General features: G+C 39.5%; 3 protein-coding genes across 4 annotated transcripts; 1 reads left to right on the top strand and 2 right to left on the bottom strand.

Annotated features, from left to right (window-relative positions):
* The first annotated feature begins 775 nt into the window (after positions 1-775).
* rhd (Rh blood group, D antigen) lies at positions 776-6,949 on the top strand. The gene is made up of 10 exons (XM_041240671.1): positions 776-1,091; positions 2,571-2,757; positions 3,115-3,265; positions 3,429-3,576; positions 3,805-3,971; positions 4,325-4,462; positions 4,888-5,015; positions 5,159-5,238; positions 5,521-5,594; positions 6,021-6,949. Exons 1-10 carry the CDS (start codon positions 923-925, stop codon positions 6,045-6,047), a joined length of 1,269 nt encoding a protein of 422 aa, XP_041096605.1. The 5' UTR covers positions 776-922; the 3' UTR covers positions 6,048-6,949.
* Positions 6,950-7,013: 64 nt separating this feature from the next.
* Positions 7,014-12,434, bottom strand: tmem50a (transmembrane protein 50A). Of its 2 annotated transcripts, none has more exons than XM_041240673.1 (7): positions 12,315-12,434; positions 11,187-11,294; positions 10,659-10,771; positions 10,011-10,078; positions 8,960-9,052; positions 8,698-8,758; positions 7,014-8,544 (listed from the first exon to the last, which is right to left on the bottom strand). In XM_041240673.1, exons 2-7 carry the CDS (start codon positions 11,283-11,285, stop codon positions 8,499-8,501), a joined length of 480 nt encoding a protein of 159 aa, XP_041096607.1. In that variant the 5' UTR covers positions 11,286-11,294; positions 12,315-12,434; the 3' UTR covers positions 7,014-8,498. The 2 variants fall into 2 exon arrangements, with proteins under 2 accessions (XP_041096607.1, XP_041096608.1); XM_041240674.1 differs by lacking the exon at positions 12,315-12,434 and adding an exon at positions 11,743-11,830.
* An 859-nt stretch (positions 12,435-13,293) lies between these two features.
* On the bottom strand, positions 13,294-15,737 carry mgst3b (microsomal glutathione S-transferase 3b). Its single transcript, XM_041240672.1, has 4 exons — positions 15,477-15,737; positions 14,490-14,612; positions 14,276-14,348; positions 13,294-13,953 (listed from the first exon to the last, which is right to left on the bottom strand). Exons 1-4 carry the CDS (start codon positions 15,600-15,602, stop codon positions 13,853-13,855), a joined length of 423 nt encoding a protein of 140 aa, XP_041096606.1. The 5' UTR covers positions 15,603-15,737; the 3' UTR covers positions 13,294-13,852.
* Between the last annotated feature and the right edge of the window lie 1,175 nt (positions 15,738-16,912).

The following is a 16,912-nucleotide window of genomic DNA, read 5'->3' as shown; positions in this document are numbered from 1 at the left end:
TTGGGGTTGGGTTAGGGTTAGGGTTAGGGTTGGGTTAGGGTTAGGGTTAGGGTTAGGGTTGGGGTTGGGTTAGGGTTAGGGTTAGGGTTAGGGTTAGGGTTAGGGTTAAGGGCTGGGGTTGGGTTAGGGGTTTTAGGGCTGGGGTTGGGTTAGGGTTTGGGTTAGGGTTAGGGTTAGGTTTTAGGGCTGGGGCTGTGTTAGGGTTAGGGTTAGGTTTTAGGGCTGGGGTAGGGTTGATGTCGGAGAGGAGATGAGCTAGGTAAGGTGGGAGTTCTTGGTAACTTATTCTATGTTGTTGATATGCAGCACACGTCTTAGTTTCATGGTATCTCATTTAAAATCATGGTATCTCTGTAGATATTCTCTGTCTCCACAACAGAGGATCATATGTGATCTAACACTTCCCTAATATTTCAGTTTCATATATCTTATAATGTGTATCCTGAATAATTCTCTAGAGTTGTTTCGGATCATTATTTTTCCACACTTTCTAATTATTCCAGGAACAATTGCTGTACAGGGCACAATGCTTCACCTGTGGTCTTCAGTGCACTGCAAAGCTAATAAACTTCCTCACCTCACTAAACAAAATAAGCAACTCCCGCTAGAATAGTTAGTGATAAAGTATGCAGACACAACAACAGTGAACACACAGTAGGATATTAAACAGCTCAGGCATTAATTATATATCCTATAGAGCACTGGCATCTCTTTAAAGACCATAGCTTTCTATTTATCTTCATTTTCAGGCAGGCTATAAGAACGTCAGACAGTCGTTAGGAGCAGTCCTTGTCACTGTCAGATAAGGAGTCCTCATGTATAATCTAATGTCACACCCCTATTTTCTGGACTGGATCCTGTCTATCCTATTCCCTTGCGGTGACACAGAAACAGCAATAGAAATGCCCTGCATGGCATCGTAATGGCTCCTAAATATGCCCCGAGTCTTCGGCGACGGCTGCCTGTCCTGGCGATATGTTTGGAAATAGCGTTTCTACTTCTTTTCATTTTTTTTGTTCAGTATGATGATTCTTATATCCAGGATGAAGCCCAATCGAAAAAACGAAAAACTGTTACAGCCATCTATGCAGGTAATTTCCTGTTTCAGTACTGTTAGTTTGTGTTTTTCTGGGGGGGATTTTTTGGACAGAAGTATCTGGTTTATGTATAGAGTCTTATTTGCTGAAGTTTATTTCAAGGCTGTTCTGTGAAGCCCAATTTTCAAAATGAAAGACATTTTTTAACAAATGTTATATTCGGGTAAAGTTAATAAGGTTGTGCACAAGGGATAAGTGGTTATTATAAAGTTTGCCACGTTTCTACCATAAATTGCCATGCTTTCGCATTCCTTACCAAACAGTCCTCAATAGTAAAGCAGTTGGTCATGACAGCACACTGGCAGATATAATGATGATGACAATATTTTCATATTATCACCACCAGTAACATCACAATAGTTTTCAACCATGGTCCTCAAGTATAGGTAGTCTGGTTATGAACATAGACTTTACCAGAGGCTGTCTGTAAGAGCTGTCTTCTGTGCACTAAGAGACAACACATTTTTTAAATAATGCAGCTCCTGGTTAGAATTAAAAACCAGGGCAGTTGAGGGTACTGGAGAACCAGAGTTGACCACTGTGCAATATTTGTATAGAGACAGGGGCCACCTCTGTGTTGAAATTCAATTTATTGACTGAACGTCTAACTTATCATATGGGATTGTTACTAAGCGTTTGGCGCCACCTGGTGGAAAACAAGGTGTGCGTGTTATTAGTTTACCATTCCTATTAGATATTATAATGTCTCACTCCCAACATACTGTTTCATTATGCATGGCCTTTTGTAGTGGCTGATATCAACTCTCCTCCCTGACAGTCTAACTGATAAAAGGATTGGACTGTGAATATTTATGGTCGTTGGTGCATTGGTATTTTGTACAGGGATTCTGTTAGATAAAAGCCAGTGTGAGCTTTACCCAAAGGTTGGTCCCTGGAATTGGACCTCTTCTCTCGATTTCTGATGGGGGTTTGCGCATGTGATGTCTCAAAGGGTGAGGTAGGGTTGTTGGAATCAGTAGAGCGCAGGGCTGCTTCAGTGTAGTGATAAGAGGATTCCCTGCTTCTTGTTATGGCTGTCTGTTCAGTGCTAACCTGATAAGACTGAAACTTCATAGACAGCAGGCTCTCATGAGTTGAAAATTAAATAGTATCACTGAATACACATTCAAATAAAAATTATATATATATATATATATATATATATATATATATATATATATATATATATATATATATATATATATATATATACTTACATTTATATCCTCATGATAGCTTTAACTGCACAATTAAAGCTATAAGTATGATACAAAGGTCTGCAAGAACTTTTTAGAAGTTTCTAAAGTGTAGAAAAGCATGTAACTGTGTCACATGTGCAGACTCCTCACCTATTTTTGTTGCAGGGCATGCAGATCTATGGAAACTGTACCTGGTCAGTATGTTTTGTTCGTTGCTTTCGCTGATGGAAAATGTAGAACCGGAAGGGTGATATCGCTGTCTCTCCAATGACAGACTTCCAAGATGTCCACGTGATGGTGTTCCTGGGATTTGGCTTCCTCATGAGTTTCCTGAGGAGATACGGCTTCAGCAGCATCGGGTTTAACCTGCTTGTGGCTGCCCTGGGAGTGCAGTGGGCCACGCTAGTGAATGGCTTCTTGTTTGAATTCAGCGATGGCAAAATCAGGATAAACATGATGAGGTAAATCAATAGGAAATAACACAAGCCTCTCATTTGCATGCACAATACAGGACATACAATCAATTTTCAAAACATTTGCTACAGTATTTAATACATTCATGAGAACGTTTACTTTTAAAAATATACCCCATTTTGATGTTTAGAAATTCTTTGTCTTTAAGAGGCAAACTTTGGATAGAGGGCACTTACAAAAATAGTGGAGGAGAATTGAATTAGAGACCTTGCCATGATGTTGAAGCTCTGAATCTTAAAAGACACACTTTTGAGATTAACCAGCTAATAGGAACCGAACAAACACTGATCGGATCCTCTCGTTCGTAAATGATCTTCTGTTCTTTAACTCCTCTTTCCAATCAGCTTGGTGACTGCGAATCTCTGTGCAGCCTCAGCACTTATCTCAATGGGAGCAGTGCTGGGAAAGACCAACCCGGTCCAGCTCCTTCTCATGACTCTCCTGGAAGTTACCAGCTTCATTTTCAACCACTGGCTTCTCACCAGGTTCACTAAGGTGAGCGGCGTACGGTAAAACCTTCAACACAGAATCTGGGAGCAGCTTTTCACCGTGTAGTTTGGGCTAAAAAAATTTAACTTTTAAAGCAACAACCCTCTGTAATGTTTTTGAAAGAGAATTGTCTAGAATTCAATTAGAAGGGCTGTTTTCTGAATTACAGATGGACTGTGTTTCCAGCATTATGCATCTCCACGTCTTTGGGGCTTACTTCGGCCTAATGGTATCCTGGGCCTTATATCAGCCTGGACTGAGGCAGAGGCATGAGAAAGAAAAGTCTTCAGCTGATATGGGGAAATTCTCAATGCTAGGTAGGTGGTTCTTTTCTACAAGCATTCTCATACACCCTTATTTCTTTCATACACAGCTGAGCACAAAAAATGAATGGCTCAACAACATTCTATACTTGGCAATGTGGAGATCGGTCAAAACGCTTTGTTGGCAACTTTATAGAAAATTTGGTGTCAATTTAGCATTGTACGTAAAATCTAAAAGGTATGTCTCAGTGAAATTCTAATCCTAACCTTTTTGTGCCCCAGGTACAATCTTCTTATGGATGTTTTGGCCGAGTTTCAACTCCGTGCTGATCGAAGGGAAAGCTGAGAAGATGAATGCCGTGTACAGCACTTACTTTTCGCTGGCCGCGAGTGCAGTCACTGCATTCGCCTTTTCAGTGCTGACCAGCAAAAAAGGAAAAATGAACATGGTAAGGGCAGCGATAAATCCTCTATCAACATGTGCTTGTGATTCATACTTTGTGATGTCTGCAAGAGTGGGACTGTAACATCATTTCAGATGGAGATATTTCTAACAATGTAATCAGTGCGAGTACAAACGAACCACTTCACTCCCAGAAAACAACAACAGGACTTAGCAAGTACTTGCAATGAAGATTTAAATTATCATCACCTGGGTCTGCAATGTTGAGGGGTTGCTTGTCATGCACTGGGAAGGGGTCCTAATAGATTCCCCATGAATTGCCTCCATTGTGTAACAGTAATCAGCTTCCCATTGCCACTGTTCCTGACCCATTATTGCGGTCAATGTTTGTGCTTGCAGGTCTATATCCACAACGCCTCTCTGGCTGGGGGTGTTGCTGTTGGAGCAGCAGCCACAGTGATCCCCTCTCCATGGATTGCATTGACTATCGGCTTGACTGCAGGACTCATCTCCATCCTGGGATGCTGGTTTATGAAGGTACCTGCTTTCAATCCGACTGTCAGAGGGGTTCTGGCTGAAGAAATGATTCCATACCTCTCACGCTCTTCCGTTTGCTATTTACACGTCTCACATGTGCAGGTTTGAAAAATGGTATCTGGTACCATACTAGGTTGAAAGAAAGTTCTCAGTTTGCAAGCCTGACTTTCAAGCAGTCTGTTACACTTCCACCTCAGCAGCGTCACTAGCTACAAAGCAGATGATTTATGACCTAAAAAGTAGAACAGTATAAGGCAAGCAAACTGGTAGCTTTCTGTAACCCAGCATGGACCTCGATCAATGACCACATTCAAATGAAAGAACAATGACAACATTGCAGGTTTTCTTTTGCTGTTGCCCCCTCCGTTTTTACTTGAAACGATCCTTAAATCCATAACCGGTAATCGGTTTTGTTTTTTTTACAGCCAATCTCTGAAGTAGCGTTTGCTATGCAGGATGTGTGTGGTGTTCACTACGTGCATGGCTTACCTGGGATCCTAGGAGTGCTGATTCGAATCGTCATAGAGCTGGCCACAGCGTCCAACCTCCAAGTGTATGTGCAACAAAACACAAACATCTGACAAACACAGCACCCAAGCAGTAAACTTACACAATAGTACACTAAAATGCAGTATATGAGGGTTGAAGTAACGTCATTTATTTTTCAATATTGTTTCTTTTTTTATATATTTGTAGAGCTTGGAATGAGGCAGCTTTTTATTTGTTTGCTCTTTATGTCACCTTGGCACTGAGTCTTGTACTGGGACTATTAACAGGTAAGTGAAAAGGAATCATTTTAATCCAATGGAGGAAAAAAAGTTTTCTTGAAACATTTCTATTGACAAAATGTATATGTATGATCTTAATCAGATCCTATATAAATCAGGCAGCTGCCAAACATGCACATGATATGCGATACGTATAAACAGTGGTGGGATGATGGGACTGCTATCAACTTCATAGCAAACGTTTCTACAGATTGGCGTTAGCAAGCGCTACACTATGTAAGACCAGAAAACAACTGATGCCAAGGGATTCTTCTTTTTTTTTTTTGATAGGATTTCTTTTAAAATTGAACATTTGGAAGCCACATCTTGATCGGAAATGCTTTGACGATCAAGCGTTCTGGGAGGTAGGCTGTAAACTAATTCCATGAAACGCTTCTTTTGTAACAGACAAGTCCTTGTATACATCACAGCAACTGTACATGGAAATGACGTCATCCTTCACGTGTTCTTTATCATCACTTATCACTGGGTCTGCACTCATGGCTATTCAGAAAGTTTAATAAAGTCATACTCTCTGAGCAAGCCTGAGCGTTGTGGAATTTCTGTAATGAGTAATGATTTTCCATTGCAAATCTTTAAAAAATACTATTATGCAATTACAGAAGGTATTCAGTAGTTCTTTAAAGTATGTAACTAACAATGGGCATAATGTACATTGCAGTAGTATTCCTGATTTGATACTGAGTGTTTTCCAATGATAAAAGATCTTCTGCATGCCACATCCAACAACAGTTCATATACTAACTATTGTCTCCTCCCCAACCCCACAGTTCCCTCATCAAGCCGTGACACTTTAACAAGGATGCACACGACCCCCCCCCCCGTATCACACGTTCAACAGACCGGAACGAAATGAAAAACCTGGCCACAGGAAAGCCTTAAAACTGTGTGTTTGATACATGCATCTTCTTCGTAAAGTGTGTTTGTTGTATGTGTTTGACATTTTCAGTTGATCTTATCAATAGCTGATCAGTATACAGCCTGTTTAGATTAATTTATAGTGCATCCAAGTCTCTATAGTATATTTTGTTAAAAAGCCAGCGTGGGTCCCACAATATTATAACAGCTCTATTTCGATTCACCGCCGTTTAGGCCAACTGAATTGAGTTAGTAGGCTGTTAATGTACAATACATGTACAGGAAAGACCTGGGTAACACGTTCAGAGCCAATTTCTGCTCCGTGCTTCAGTCTACAGGTCGAGTCAGATTATTGGATTTAGTTAGGGTACTGCTTATTGAATTATATACACACATAATATCCAACAAAGAGTTTTATTTCATACTGCAAAGCTATGCCATGTTGCTCTACGTTACATTTTGAAAGTAAACACATTGCTGTTTTTATATCCAAAATATTGAATCTCATGTTTTGCATCTTTGATCTACAGAAAAAAAAAAAAAACATAAACCAAGTCCCAAGACTGGTTTTCTTTAAAAAGTTTCATATCTTGACATTCTACAGGCCCGACATGTACTTCAATAGATATATAAAAAGAGTTTATGATTGTTAAATGTAATTAAAGTTGAAAAACATCACTTTTCAATCACTCTGGTTTAGAAGCAATACACAGTGTTCTGTGGAATTGCACATTTGAACACAAATTTAGAAGAACATTTGGACAGGTAACTTTGGCCAACACTTCTTACCTTTGTTGGCATCAGTTTTAAATCACTAAAAAATACATTTTTGTAACAGTTTTAAAAAAAAAAAAAGCTTGATCATTTTCACCAAGTTGATTTATAAAGAAATGATACAAAAAGACTCTTGTTTCACCTTTACTTTATTTGCACTCAGGTAAAGAATGTGTCCAGCCGCTACACTATAATCTCACTTCCTGTGTTCCAGGTAACAGGACAGGAAGTGAAGACGGACAGGGATTATAGCGTTGTGGCATGATAAACGGGCTTCACCAAAAGTGAAAATTCATTACATCATGTTTCTCAAAGCTTTGATTAGAACATCCAATATCAGTTTTCTCAGTATTAAATAACTAAGTATACATTTCAGGCGAGCCAGTTTAGTTATTTACCACAGCATGTCAGCATTATGTTTTCTGAAATATGAATTAACCAGTAGTGTATTACTCATTGTTGGCCTTTAACGTTAGTTTTGAAGCACATGTATCCAGCTAGCTGGCTGAGCTGTAATGATACCTTTCAGGTCATGTTAATATCACAGCTTATTCTTCAGCTTGACTACTCTTTTATACAGATGCATTCACAAAATGATCTCATGGCATTCATAAGAATAAGAACATTTCAAAATGTGGGCATTTTTTGTGGCTAATCTGTGTACAAACTGTAAATGGAAAAAGCATACATAATATTTAATGCATAAAACAGAGCTCTGAACAGTGGTGTGAATTAACATCACGTGCAGCACACCTTAAGACAACACAAAATGCAGTAACCAAGAGTCAGCCAGCTCACTTGCTTACAAAATCTACTACACAAAATACAGGAGAAAACAATAAAATAAAAAATAAAAAAACAGCACAACACAATAACTCTCTTGCCAACACGCATCACTTTGCACACATACTGTATATTAAATTGACATTCCCAGCAGACAGTTTAAGAGGGTGTTTTTGCTTTGGAGAAATGACATCGTTTTTAACATGCACTGAAGTTAATTAACAAGCAGAATACATAACAAACTTCCGCCCCTAAAACCAGCTTCAGACAAACGCTGGTCAAATGTAAAGATACCGTTGTGTTAGGGCCACAGCTCAGTCCTTTTGCTGGTTGAAAGAGGGATTGCACAGTACAGGCGTAGTTACAGGAACAGCAAACTGAAATGCTCAACACGCCGCTTCATCATGGACATGGTTTCACACTCCCTCAAGCTTTTCTTTACATTTAACCCTTTCATGCTTGAAATAGTTTTAAAAAATAGCTGAAAAAGTCGTCTTGGACAGAAATATATGTCATCGATTTTTTCCCCCCCACCTGATTGCTTTATATGGGGACAGAACATTGAAGGGCAGCAGTATTTAGATCATTAACTACACCAGTATTGGACTGTGTTGATACATCACTGCTCATTTCTGTCTGTGTTGTTCAGACGTCAAAACTCAGTGCGACCGTCACTGTTTTCAGAGAAGTAGAAAGGTAGCACATTACATACTGTAAACTAACACCACGCTATAATATACCAGAGAGAGGAGACCAGTTAGACACACCACACAGTGTGCCAAGGCAAGAGGCTTACAAACACAAACCCGAACAGAAACACGAAGTGGGCAGCACTACTGCCACAAGTCTTCTGTACGCCCGAACTTAAACACCAGACCCCTGCAAGACAATCAGACAGCGTTAGCATTTAACCATCGATTACCTTTAAAATCAGAGTGACACAAACATCATTTCATCAAAACAGCCGTCTGCCTTATTTAAGTGAACCGATCAAGAATCTAATACAACAAGAACTTTGCTGGAAATACTCACCCAAAGAAAATGAACGCGTTCTGGAAGAAGACTGCTATACCCGGATACACCTCTGCCTTCTCTGTATCAAACAACATTGGTATTATTAGTAAAGGCTACGAACCAAAACAGCTTCTTCCCATAACACTGTATTCAACAGCTACTAGTGCAACACCTTCCAGGATGGAATTATTTCTCAAGGTTAAGGCACTGTGCAAAGGGCCTGTTGGGTTACCACTGCTAATACTGAATTCACTCAATGTTCTTAGAAAGTGGGACTTACGTGGCACAACGTAGCCTCCAAAGAGGATCCACATGGAAGCGATCAGAGAGCCAAAGGCCAGCATGAAACCAATGAAGAGCCAGACCCGAGCCCCTGAAAACACACAACAGGCAGCATGCACTTCAATGCAAGCTTTATGCTTTCTTATAAAAGCCTGTTTGTGAAATCCAACATCAGTAAATTGGTCAGAATTTCAGTGCATCTTATCTTGTGTACAGATGTCATCCAGTACATACATACATCACTCAATTCTAAAAGTAAAAAATAAATAACTCCAACACAGTTAGCAGTACCTGTAATTCCTGCTTACAGTCTATAATAGGACAATAGGGTGTCTCAGAACATGACAAAGAATTTGGCACATTTTCAACAGCCCAGTTTTGCTTCCTGGTCCTCTTGCTCAAACTGCAACACCCTACACACAACAATAATATATAATAGACACACACACAACTACTCAAAGCAAACATTCCAGGCACTCTACACAATGGGATAATCCAGATAGAATGAAAGACAAGTGGATCAATTGATCTCAATGGTGATGATCCAAATACAGCCAGAGCTTGAACAACCGCCTTTGAGTGTCTTGTCTCAGAAATGGGACTAACTCTGGCATTAATTAACCATTCAGATAAACTGAACTGACTCCACGATTTCTACTCTCAGACTAAGCAAGCATCACATACTTTTACATTAAGGGATCCAGTGCTACAGTCTTGGGGGCAAGAGACAGAAACACAGCAGACTGACAACAGAGCTGGAAAGATGTTCCAAGGCTATTTACAGCTTTTTAAAAATAAAATAAAATCAATAGCATAGATCAGATTCTAGTGACGCAGGCAACACTCAGCCTGCTTTATCTGATTGTGATCTCCAGAGGTGTACAGGAGTGACATGAGAGGGCATTTCACCCTGGCAGAAAGACAGCTGAATAGAGCTGGGTGGAGTCGTATGGAGGTGCAGAGAGGACATCTGCAGATGTCATAAGGCATACCGTAACCATGCAAATAAACATAGCAGGACTACAGAAATGGAATTTAAAAAAACCTACCTGTCTGTCCCATGCACCCGTCGCTGTAGCTCTCCCCACGGACCTGTCCATTAGACACCGCATTGATCCTGCAGGAAGAACACAATTACCTATTCACCTTGAAAAAGTAAACCAAGACAACGTCAAACAGTTATCCCACCTTTAAACCAAATTTCCCCACTGCAAAAGAATTCAGGTTTGATCCAACCTGAGTCTGACTCTAATTGCATTGTGGAACTTGAACTCAATTCACTAAATGTTTTCAGCAAGTGTAACTTGGGTGGCACAACGTAGCCTCCAAAGTTTCAGTTCACAAGAAGTTTCAATCAAACTTGCACTGTGGAACTTTGTGATTGAAACCTCTCAGTACTGTACCTCCCTTCACTTGTGATCTGTGGTTGCATCTTTACAGTTTAGGCAGGGATGGAAATAAGACTCCCATTGCATAGCAGTTGGATCCATTCCCTGTTTAGAGCACCATGTTAAGCTCCACCTACAGTCTGCTGTCCAGAAATGCAACTACTTACAACTCAAACTACCTTTAGGAGAATGTACACAAACTGTACTGTCAACAAGTCCTCCCTTCTGTCTGTAGCATAACTCCATGTTATTACATCCTTGTGTAAAACGCAGTACCCCTCCACCCTTTCTGAATTAGAAAATACTTACATGAGGAATGCAACAGTCGCTATAACCCCACAAGCATGGTAGGAATGGTTGAATCTGTCCATGTCAGGGTATTTGACTGCTGCATCAATGATTATCCACCATCCTGTGAAGAACTGAAACAAACCAGCAAGTTCTGTACTGTACTGCTATGAGACCGACAACAGAAACAAATGAGTGCCAAGCCACTGTGGACCCCTGACCTTACTGATATACTGAGTGTTATTAAAACCATCAGCATTGTAAGGAAACTGCTCCACTGCCTTTCCAAGAAGAATAGCACGCTATTACACAGCCAACCCATCTGGGTGCATTCAATTTACATTAAATAAAACCTACTGGAAACTAAAACAGGAAATTAGCAGTTTGCATTTAAAAACGACATTTTTTTTCTGACTTTTTAGCTTCTGCGGTAAGGTCATATTTTATTGATCCCTTGACTGTCATTGAGATGTTTCATTGTGCATGAATACAAACAAAAATGGAAAATACTTGGTTCAGAATAGGAACACAATCGATGCGCAAACCTACCAATACTCCAGCAGCTATGGATGCGATGGAGTTCCGCTTCTCCCCCCAATCTACGCACTCACATTCTCCGCACCGGACATTATCCAGAAACCCGGACATTCTGCTGGGCTGAAATAGAACACGGGAATGTTTTTAGACAAGGTTGGGATCGACGCGTTGCAAAAAACATCAAGCAATGTGATTCAACTGAAGAAAAAAAATCACGGAGAACAGGCATTTGCGGTTAGTCTACAATAAAAAAAATTCAATCACTTCAGTGTTTAAAAAAAAAAAAAAAGTTCCACACTCCACAGAATACTTAAACGTTTTTTTTTTTTTGTTGTTGTTGTTTTTTTTTGCAAAATTAGTAGGTTTTCTTCGCTGTTAGAATAAAATCAGTGTAATTAGTACAATTCTTAATAAAATAATTGTACTATGCATTTGATGCTTGCTTCAGCAAAGCAACCTACAAATTGCAAACCTATCGGCGCAAAAGCAGTCAAACCTTGACAATCCTTTCATCATCTTACTAACTGGCGAGTAAGTAATCCAAGTAAAGTCACAAGACAATACTCACGACCCTGCCTAAAGAAAGCGCGCAGTACCCCTTTGTTATGTGAATGAGAATGCAATGCAGGAACTAGCTGGCTTGAGAAAAGTACTGCCCAGGCAGGCATAGAATAGAACCGCAGTGATCTGTGGGCGATGTAGTCCTATCATCGCCCAGCTCAAGCTAGCCAGAAGGCACAGGGTATTTTAAACAAACTACATCACCCATTACGCAATGTGGTAGCTTAAAGACCAGTGCCAATGCAACTGCAAGAAACTACGACACAGAAAGAACAAAAAACATTAAAGCGCCCGACATTGCTTGGTTACTCGAATGTGTCAGCTTCCCGGAACAAATATAGACTATTGGGTTAAAACATATTACAGATTTAAATAAAATATATTTTAAGGAAATAGGCTATCTTAGTATTTTACTTTGCGTTGCTTCCTCCTGTCTCTAACAAGACAACGGGCTTAGGATAAGTAAACACCGCTGCCAAAAATGCTTCTTTAATTGCGTAATTGTTCACTATATTTGTATAGGTAACGGGAAAATCTGATGTCACGTTTTATTTAGCTAGTTTTTTTTTATTTACATACCTTTTCTCGTTATTTTCAGCACACAATAAACACAAATCTCTTGAGTTTTACTTTTTATTATCCTCCGAGTTCACTGGTGTTTCTTTGCGCTTGCTCCGTGAGGTTTTCCACGCCTCGTTGTGATGTCATAGCCGAGGGTTTTTGGCTAAATTCCCACTTCTGTGGGTCAATATCCAACATCAATAGGTAATCCCAAAGGCTGGTACATTAATTATATTTGTTACCGTTGCTGTTTGTCCAAGTCATTATAGTGACGGAAGAGACAGTAGGCTTAAACGAGTGCAGCAGAGCATATCTGATAACCTGTCATACTTTCAAACATTTATAAACATCACATTATCCTGCAAATAACTGGCAACACAGCTTTTATATGTATTTCCCAAAATGCAAATATATACATTTATGAACCATTGTGTATATAATGTATAGTTTGTATATCATATATAGATAACACAAGAGTCATCGGGAGAAGTCTCATTTGTAGTCAGGGCGCATCATTTGCCCATGCCTAGTTTATGCTTTGTGCCACCTTTGAAGCTTGTCTGATTCAAATCTCATTTCAGTGGATTTGCATTAAAATGTAATGATTACACACACAGAAGGTACAGAGAGACACTTATTGAGTACCACTACAGTAGTAAATACACTATCAGCACAGTGTGCTCCGATCTTCTACAGCAAAGAATATACAACAAATTACTTATCCAATCAATACAGTTATACAATATATTGCACATTGTTACGTTATTATTAAAATTGTGCTGGAGTGACAGATACGGCTAGGAGACACTGTTTGGCAGGGGCAGTATTTAGCACCTAAGGTGGCAATGCTGCAGGGACTCAATCTGGCATTACAGAGGGTGCACACCGATGAGATGAATGGCTGTGAAGATATTTAAAAACAAGTGTTTTCTCAATGTTTTCCTCTCTACATAACAGTGTCAACCTTTCCTAAAAAAAAAATACCATGCATACGGCATCGAGAAAAGAAAATCTCTTTATTGGAACATAATGGAATGCAGTTCCATTTGAATTACTGGCATTTATAATAAAGAGCTTACTCTGTTAAACTAGCCTGGACAGATGTGTAAAACAAACATTCAGTTCAGTTTCTATTCCGGTCTCACAGGTGATCATGACACTCAACAGATTAATAGTGAGGCTACCAAAATACTGTGATCACAAGCTATACATAGTGCAGAATCATCTAAAACCACAATAAAGTACAGTACTGTACATCACATAGCAAAGACATGTCTCTTTCTACTGGCCTCTTTCACATCCACAGTGTTCTAAATTAGAAGCTTGTGATTTGCCTACAATGGAAATAATTGCTGTTGATTACTATTTTTTTTTTTTGGACACAAGAGACACACTTTTTAAATGTTGCGTGAAGCTATGAATTAATATTTATATTCTCAGGCATGGTCTACCTGCAGAGTCAGTTTGGAAATGTACCAGTGTGTTGCAATGGAAGTTTTCACAGTAAATAAGTGCTAATCATCATCCTCATCATCATCTTTTGTAGGTTACACTGATTACAGCATATTCTGCAATTGAAGAGCTGCTGCAAGAGACAGCAAAATGACACCAAGATATCCAATGTACCCATAGGCACCGTTCATCCTCTTTGCAGGGTCTGAAAACACAAAGATCACATAGTTACAAAACACTGTTGCACTTCCATATATATATATATATATATATATATATATATATATATATATATATATATATATATATATATATATATATATTATTACTTAGCAATTAAATATGTCTCTTTACAATTAAATTATTAAACTTTAATAGTAGTGAAAGTGTACTAGATTGCTAAACAGACGTTTTGACAAATGCTATCGAAAGCCATGATTTAAAGCTTAGCAAAATCAGGCCCACAACATTACAGACTATGCATATAAATGGGTAGAAATTGAAAGAGTGAAAAAGTGAGTTCTTACCTCCAGTGTAATACCCCCAGGCATAGGAGAACCTGCTGGTGACCCAAATAACCCCCAGCACAGAGGCAACCGTCTAACAAAACAAGACAACGACGAGAAACAAAGCATTAAAATGTAGGCCAATTCCAACGCCCACCATAAGGATGTGTGTTATCACAGTACTTCATTTTAACCAAACAGCCTCCTCTCAGACTCGAATCTTCCCAGTACTTACAGGGTAGGCAAGTCCGGAGATACACTGGAAGATCAGCCACTGAGGGTACACTTCCAGTGTGTTTTGATGAGCTCTTTGAATGCAGTTGAAAACTGGATCCTTGTCACTGTACATTGTAGGGTACTGCAAAAAATAAATAAATAAAACAATATCATTTATTAGAAATATTGCTCACAGTATTTATAAACCAAGTTCTAATGTAACAAAACATTTTTTTAAATACATTTTTTTTTTTTTTAATTAATAACTAGAGTTGCCTTGCATACTCAAACCAGCTTGCATTTGTGCAGTTTCTACAGGTATGTATTTGTACTTGTACTAAAAACTGCAAGTCATCACTATCTAAAACGATCACTGGAGCCCAGCCTATTTTGCAAGACCTATCATTATCACAGTAATGCCTCTGTACCAAAGGTGAAGTTACCGTGTAGTGTATTCGCGAAGGCTGCAATTCGCGGACCGTTCTCAAACGCAGATAACACACTGGGGTGGAACATGAAGACCATACAGCACCTTCCTTTTCCCCGTTTTGCACAGCGCACAGTTGACTATTTAAAGCGTTTTGCACCGATATTTATCATTTGTAACATGCACACATTCTGATTCATATAGTAAACTGGAAACGAGGTTTTTGCCAGAGAAATGGGCTGTGTATTTGATTTCAATAAATCCACGTGTGTAATTAAGAGGTTTTAACTAACACTATTAATGTCGAAAGATCGGATACACTGTAGCACAGCAGCCAAAAGTCATGAAGCCAATACAACGAACGACGTGCAATGCGTACAGGATCAAAAAAGGTTTGTTATGTTCAGCTCATAGTAATCACTTTTGCAATTTGCTGTAACAACCATTCAGACTCACTTTCAGAACGCAAACAGTTTGGCTTCTGCTGCAGCACCAACATCACTTTGCATTGTCATGCTACCCATTCCATGTGACTAGAATGCTGTGTTCGGTAGACGACAGTGCTGAGCAACAACTTACCTTAACATCGTACTTCTTCCTCGCCTTTCCCACTTTGACGCCCAAATAAGACAGCATGACCCAGCTGTAGAAAATCGTCAGAATTACATAGGCGAAGTTCGCAGGGAGCAGATTCTGAATAGTCATGGTTAAGTATGGACGCTTATGTTTGCTCTGCTCGAATGTTATACGATTGTATATCCCCACTCCGATTGTGTAATTGAGGACAAGGGACAAGCTAGCGACGAGCGATCTCGCGATGGCTGGATTTTCCCTGGTTCTCCCTGCTGACACGATAGTGAAGTCAATACACTCTTTTGCAGGTGACCTGTTGACATTACACATGTGCTTGTCCCAGAATTGCCGCTAGATGGTACCAGAGCGCTTGATACTGTATACTGTCTTGTCGGGAGAGGTACGTTGGGGATAAAACGTTCTTCAACGTGTTACGAGTGTTCTCTGAATCTGATTGGCTAGACTTGTCTGTACTCACTATGACTAAAGCAGACCTCTACCATTCGATAATAGAATTTGTTTTGTCATTCTGCCAATGAAGCTGACTGCCTGTTAACTCAATACAGAACCACTGCATAGCATTGCCACTGAAGACCAGTCCTTGAGCATTTTGTGAAACATGCAGGCTGTTTTTGGAGTGTGATATAATTGTAACAATGTAAGCATCCTGCATGTATAGACTGATAGTTGTTCTTGTATGTCCTGAAGTTGTAACTACAGCAGATGGCACCATTTTGCCTAGGACAGGCTAATGCATGTGTAGTACATCTCTTGATTATAGAGCTGGTTGCTCAGTGCAGGGTTTGGAAAGTAAACAGACACTCCTTTGCCCATTAAAACACTCCACGGCCAACTGTTTATTAACAGCAAGAGACTGTGAGCATGTTCAGTCCAGATCCACCAAACACAATCCTGAACTGTTACATTTAGCCTCCTGAAATGGTCTTTTTACATTTCAAAAAGACCAGCATTTTAGGAGAACAATCTTCCCAAGGCACTAAACAGTCAAATATTACAGCATATTTTCATACACAAAAAAACTAAACTATAACTTCCATAATTTGTATGGATGTGGGAATTTTCATCTATAACACACACACACACACTTTGAAAGTATTGCTAGTTTAGAGAATGAATGATGTCTGGTTAGTTTCCTTTGAAAGGCCACGTTACAGCAGACCAAAGCACAGGCTGGGAGGGAACGGCTCATTGATCAAACTCTCTTCTGTGATAACAGCGTAGTCATGCTTTGTGACTGAATGCGAGGTATAATATATCCCTGCCAAAGACGTTTCTCTTCTTTGTTCCACAAAGGGCATTTAAAAAAAAAAAAGTCTGCATTGCAATTCATTGCGCAGAAAAGCCATTCAGTTGACAATCAGGTGGTGCCAGGTCTGGCCAAAGATTTTGCAGTCAGTAATCTAGAATCTGCATACTCTAGC

The sequence above is a fragment of the Polyodon spathula genome, unplaced genomic scaffold (genome assembly GCF_017654505.1).
Source record: "Polyodon spathula isolate WHYD16114869_AA unplaced genomic scaffold, ASM1765450v1 scaffolds_657, whole genome shotgun sequence".
Taxonomy (NCBI): Eukaryota; Metazoa; Chordata; class Actinopteri; order Acipenseriformes; family Polyodontidae; genus Polyodon; species Polyodon spathula.
This window is presented reverse-complemented; position numbering and strand designations above follow the sequence as displayed.